The sequence below is a fragment of the Schistocerca cancellata genome, chromosome 2 (genome assembly GCF_023864275.1).
Source record: "Schistocerca cancellata isolate TAMUIC-IGC-003103 chromosome 2, iqSchCanc2.1, whole genome shotgun sequence".
NCBI lineage: Eukaryota > Metazoa > Arthropoda > Insecta > Orthoptera > Acrididae > Schistocerca > Schistocerca cancellata.
In genome coordinates this window covers 931,696,082-931,702,081 of record NC_064627.1, presented here as the reverse complement: position 1 = coordinate 931,702,081, position 6,000 = coordinate 931,696,082, and the positions used below count along the sequence as shown (strand labels likewise).

Sequence of the window (6,000 nt, the reverse complement as noted above, 5' to 3'; positions counted from 1 at the left end):
ACACTAGGAAAACCTAAGGTTAAGTACTTTTAGACAATATAATTTCTTCTGACACTTACAGTGTTTTTATATTGGTGAATCACAACACAGTGCGAGTCAGGTACAACAAGACACCCAGAATATATCCTGTGTGTGTGTGTGTGTGTGTGTGTGTGTGTGTGTGTGTGTGTGATATATTTAAAATTAGGTTTTCCTGACTAGCTGAAAATGCAACACCTGCAATTCAATGCTTCATAAAGACAGAAAATACTCCGTTAATTTTGTATTACCCTTCTGTTACAGAGAAGTCATAAAGACCAGTACTCATTTACCAATTAGGAAAATACTGAACTGGGACTTGAAGCCAGCTCCCCTCCGAAAGCACAGAGACAAGAGTGCACACTCCACTCAGTCATCTCTCTTTACAATAAACTGTAATAAATTCCACTTACAAGCACACACATATATTTCATAAATATAGCTGATTTTATTTACATTACAGTACACACTGCATTTCCACATGCAACAAGAGTATGAATACTGAACACTATGTATGCAAGTACAAGGAACACATACAGCCCAAAGTGGCATCGAGTCTTTAACAGTTCTTCATAGTGCCATTTTCCGTCCTTCAATAGATATTTCAACAGCCCGGCGAGCTTTCTTCAAGCGTTTATTATCAAGGTAGTTCTTCATATGTTTCTCGAATCTGTTAAGTGACTTCTTTGTCGTCTGAAACAGATCACAATGATGTATAGAATGCTGCTTGTCTAGTTTTTGACATTATTGTATGAGAATATTACACAAATGAAAGTAACTCTCACTGCACATACATAGGGCAAGCATAACATGATCTTTTAAAAAAATGAGTCTCTAAACCCTTCCGCTCAATCCCCAGTACCTTCAAGTCACTCACAATGCTCATGAATTTGTCTTTTTTGTGAATTCAGTAAAAATCAATGTGTATCAGAAAAGATTGTTATACAATTTAAGAGTGGAATGAGATTTTCACTCTGCAGCGAAGTGTGCGCTGATATGGCTAAGCCATGTCTTCGCAATATCCTTTCTTTCAGGAGTGCTAGTTCTGCAAGGTTCGCAGGAGAGCTTCTGTAAAATTTGGAAGATAGGAGACGAGGTACTGGCAGAAGTAAGGCTGTGAGGACGGGGCGTGAGTCATGCTTGGGTAGCTCAGTTGGTAGAGCACTTGCCCGCGACAGGCAAAGGTCCCGAGTTCGAGTCTCGGCCTGGCACACAGTTTCAATTTAAGAGTGCTTTGAAGAAGGAAGATTAGGATTTAACATCCTGTTGAAAATAAGGTCGTTACAGACAGCGTGTGTTTTGAGTGTAGCCCAAAGGAAGCAATGTACAGAGCAAGCAAAGAACCTACAGACAGTCTTCTGTTTCACTGTAATACTTGCTATTCTACTCATCATTACAATGTAACAGTAACACACATAAATTTGAAGTCTCTCTCTCTCTCTCTCTCTCTCTCTCTCTCTCTCTCTCTCTGGGCAGGTTGGGGATTTTCTCTGCACGGGGACTGGGTGTTTGTGTTGTCCTCACCATCATCATCATCATCATCATCATTCGTGACACTGGCTAGATTGGACTGTGAAACAATTGGGACTTTGTATGGGCACTGATGACCACGCAGTTGAGCACTCCACAAAACCAATCGTCATCATCATCATCATCATCCTCCTCCTTCTCTCTCTCTCTCTCTCTCTCTCTCTCTCTCTCTCTCTCTCTCTCTCTCTCACACACACACACACACACACACAGACAGACAGACAGACAGACAGAGAGAGAGAGAGAGAGAGAGAAAGAGAGAGAGAGGGAGAGAGAGAGATCCAGCGTGTAGGAATTTACAATACAAGTGTACATTCTTTCCTGTTTTCTGTCTCTCTCACTGTGTACGTATGTTCCATGTATGGATTTACACACACTGATCTTACTACCTATTCTCACAGTTTCTACTCATGGAAAGACTGAAACACTATGTAGAAGGCTGATCAAGAATAGTAATTCTGCATTAATAGAAATAATCATCAACAGTCAAAGCTGTATCAAAGAGTTCATAAACATTTGTCAATTTGTAACTACCGTATTAACTCGAATCTAAGCCGCACTTTTTTTCCAGTTTTTGTAATCCAAAAAGCCGCCTGCGGCTTAGAATCGAAAGCAAAGCAAGTGGAAGTTCTGAAAAATGTTGGTAGGTGCCGCCACAACTAACTTCTGCCGTCTAATATATGTAGCGCTACACAGGCATGCTTTGTAGGCACAAAGATAAAAACTGGCGCCAAAACCTCTGCGTCAGTAAATAAATTTTTTTAAAAAAGATGGAAGACGAGCTTTTTTTCTCCGCCCCGAGTTTCGACCACTGCATTTTCATACATCATCCAACGAAGTAAATACGAATTCGGTATTGTTCATCTTCGAATGTAGCAGAATTTCGATGTACTACGAAAATCCGACATGCAAGACTGTTTGGGATGTTTGTCAATATGGCCAACTCTACTTTCTGAATTTTTTCCTACCTGTGAGAAGAGATGGTTGCTAATAGGAACCTGATGAAATGTGAATCACATGCAGTATTCTCTTCACCATGAGAATAATACGAATATCAACATTTTGTCATGTATTCTTTCGTGTTTGCTGCTATCTCATTTAAATCCTGCCTGCTTAATAAACTACGAAACTAGAATGAGACAACAGCAAACGCGGAAGAATATATGTATCGTGTCATGTTTATATTCTTATTATTCTTATGCCTAATAGTGATACAGTCAGAAATGAAGCACGGCAACTGACTAGATTTTTAATTCTAAGATGACTAATTTCTGTGCAGAATTTGATGTACTAAAGAAGCGGCTGCAAAGATTTTCAAACGGAGAAACATTTTCGCCTAACTCTCGTTCAGAACATGTTCTATCATACGCAGTCTATTATTTGGTTCTTGTTGATCATTATCAAAGAAAGCAGCAGTGTAAGTAACAACAAATACCAGTCTCTTGCCATTGTTTCGCTAATGAGACGATTACTCTCTCTTTTTTTTTTAATTGTAAGCGGCGGTAGCGCGCTCAAAAGCAAGCCATGCCGCGAGCGGCGACAGGCCGTTAACACGCACTATCAGAATGCGACAAACAATGCGTGACACAGTACAGTAATGCATTTTCAGCTTAGAGTGACGCAAACACCTATAACAAAGAAAACAGCACTTATCAGATCAAAGCAAAATAAGCAATCGATTCAAACCAGACGAAGCACGTGAAAAAGGAAGGGTACCCGTATAAATACAGACGCCTGACGCATAGCACTGGCTACCTGGTGAAGCTTAACTGCTAAGCTTACGACTCGAACCAAACTACTGTAGCTGTATCGTCATTCATTCGACCTAAATTGTGTCTCATATTACAATGGACCAATTTTGTTTCGATTTCGAGGTGCGGCCTAAAACTTTACTCTCCCCTTGAATTTCGAGTCTCAAATTTCCGATGCGGCTTAGATTCGGGAATTTTTTTTTCCTTTTTTTCGAGTCTCATTTTTCAGGTGCGGCTTAGATTCGAGTGCAGCTTAGATTCGAGTAAATACGGTATGTGTTACGCCCAGTCTCAAAACTTGTGCTTTGTTCCTCGAGTCAAGTCATGTGACCACAGTTCACCAATTATCTGAGTCTCTAATCTGCTAACGACACTCTCCCTCTCTTACAATCTTCAAGTGGAAGAGTACTGCTTGAGAAAGGATGGTATCTGTGTGCATTTCCCAGTCCACTAAAGACTTAACTAGTTACAAATATTTAGCACAGTGAACATCCCATCATTCTACTGCATAAAATATTTCCAGCTCAAGTTTTTAATCATTGAAGCTCATCTCAACTGACATGCAATGGCCACTCCTTTCATTTTAACTACAATAATGAATGATGATGATACTAAGCACTCAGGACAAAAAAATGTCAGAATTACCTATGTGAAACTACTCAAACTAAATACTCCGGTACCTAGCGCAATGTGTTCATTACAAACCTTCATTTGCAGATGGATGATGATTGTACAAACCATACGTTTTAAATGTGAGATAAAAAGTTAAGAGTTAACTTTCTGATGTCAACCAACCAAGTTAACATTCTTCACAGAAATCAGATACCTAAAGTCTGCTCAAAATTAATTTAGTATTGACTGCTACAACAGAAGAAGTAGGGAGGAGCCCATTCTGGAGGTATGAGCCACATTCTGCCACCCATGAGATCTGCAGCTGCAGCAATGAGCCGAAATTTCCAAACCTTCACTCTGGCACCACAACACTTCCCACCTACACAGTGCTTGAGTTTCAGACAGTTTAATGTCCTGTGTAATTGTTGTATCTCATGATTTGGTTTGTTTCCGTTTTTTATGGATGCAGCAGTTATTATTTTATTTGTTACCGTCATTTGTTGTGTGCTACCAAACGATGTCAGAAAGAAGTCCGCAGAAAGTTATGAGCAGAAAAGTTCTGTGTCATTCTCTTGGCTTGGGGAGTGATGCACAAGATCAGTCAACAGAAACAGTTTGCATGTTACTGGCCTACTGTGAGACTGAAAAACTCTATGGGGACCTGCTGTTCTCCATTAACAATATAACTGTTAGAATGGCTGCAGTTCTGAATGTGAACAAAAACATTACTATGAAGATTGGCAAAGAAATGCTCGAGAAATAAAAGGAAGCTGGAAAAGTATCTAGGCTTGAAACTCTTGAGGAAAAAACATTATATGGATAAGCGGTTTGCTAATGTACATGCATCTGCTGAGTATGCAATTCGTCACCATGTTTATGGTTAATACTGCAGAAACGAAAACCTGAAAGTCAGCAAGTTATAGTCACCCTTACGGAATTAGGTCTTTTTCAAGGTAGTTGCACACAGTTTTGCATGACACATGATCCGGCCACAAACTGTTGATGGTGAGGGAGTATGAAGTTGCATGGCAATGCTAGTTTTTAAGGAGGATATATATGGCACAAATATCGATGAAGTGTTGTGGTTTGATGAAACTGGGTTAATTCTGATGTTATCAAGCAGGGCTGGACAGGTGACACAACTAAAGGAACAATGGAAATGGGGGCTGACTTATTCCTTGTCAAGCAGGCACCTCACAAGGTTCTCTCTCGAATGGTCTCGTGCTTTGTAATCAACAGAAGTGGAAGGTTATTAGAAAGAAATGAACCACGTTACATTTAAAAAGTGGTTTGTAGACTCAATAATTCAAAATCTGGGGAAACAGTCTTTTTCCTAGATAATGCTCCTTACCATTCAGTTACTGTTGACAAAACACCTGCCATGGCAAAGTGAGAAGAGGAAATAACTGACTGGCTTCAGCGTCGGTAAGTCTACGTAAGTGATGAACTTAGAAAGTTGGAGCTTATGGAACTACTATCTCTCCACAACACACAGTTCCCCATATATGAAATCTATATGCTCACAAAAACATATTGGCTAACGATCTTACCACTGCCATTTCCACACAACAGAATTAACGTAGGCCCCAATTACAGATTATGTTGGCAGGAATGATAATCAATTTTCCCTTTCTACAGCCTAAGCACTAACAAAAGAAGCTGTTAGGAACATCATCTCTGAAGAATGGAAGAAGGCAGAGACAAACATAGAGCATCATGGAGAGAACAAAACAGAATGAAGCAGTTTTGAAAATTCAGTGGAGGAGACAATTATTTCATTAAATAACAGCAGTGCCAGTTACAGTGATATAAAGTATAGGTAGGTTCAGCTGCATGTCTGAAGTGCACAATTTGTAATGGTAACATAACAAAATTATATTTTCGTATGTTTTGACATTTTAATAAGGCGGCCCTATCAGCAACTACGAGGGTTGTTTTTTAAGTAAGGGCCGTTCGCGCGTATAGTCCCGTAGTTCGCGTGGACGCCGCAACAAGCCACCGCGCCACTTGCCGGCATCCTTCCCTTTCACACTGATGCAAGTTGCAGCTCTGTAGCTGACGTGTACGCATCGCTGTGCAACTTTATAAT

At 40.0% G+C, this 6,000-nt stretch overlaps 1 protein-coding gene across 1 annotated transcript in view; it reads right to left on the bottom strand.

Annotated features, from left to right (window-relative positions):
- Positions 1 to 446: 446 nt before the first annotated feature.
- The window catches only part of LOC126162895 (protein IWS1 homolog), a 104,109-nt gene continuing 98,555 nt past the window's right edge, over positions 447 to 6,000 (bottom strand). The window contains exon 10 of the mRNA XM_049919702.1: positions 447 to 711. Coding sequence (XP_049775659.1) covers positions 589 to 711 — 123 coding nt within the window. The 3' untranslated portion in view covers positions 447 to 588. The remainder of the gene's footprint in view (positions 712 to 6,000) is intronic.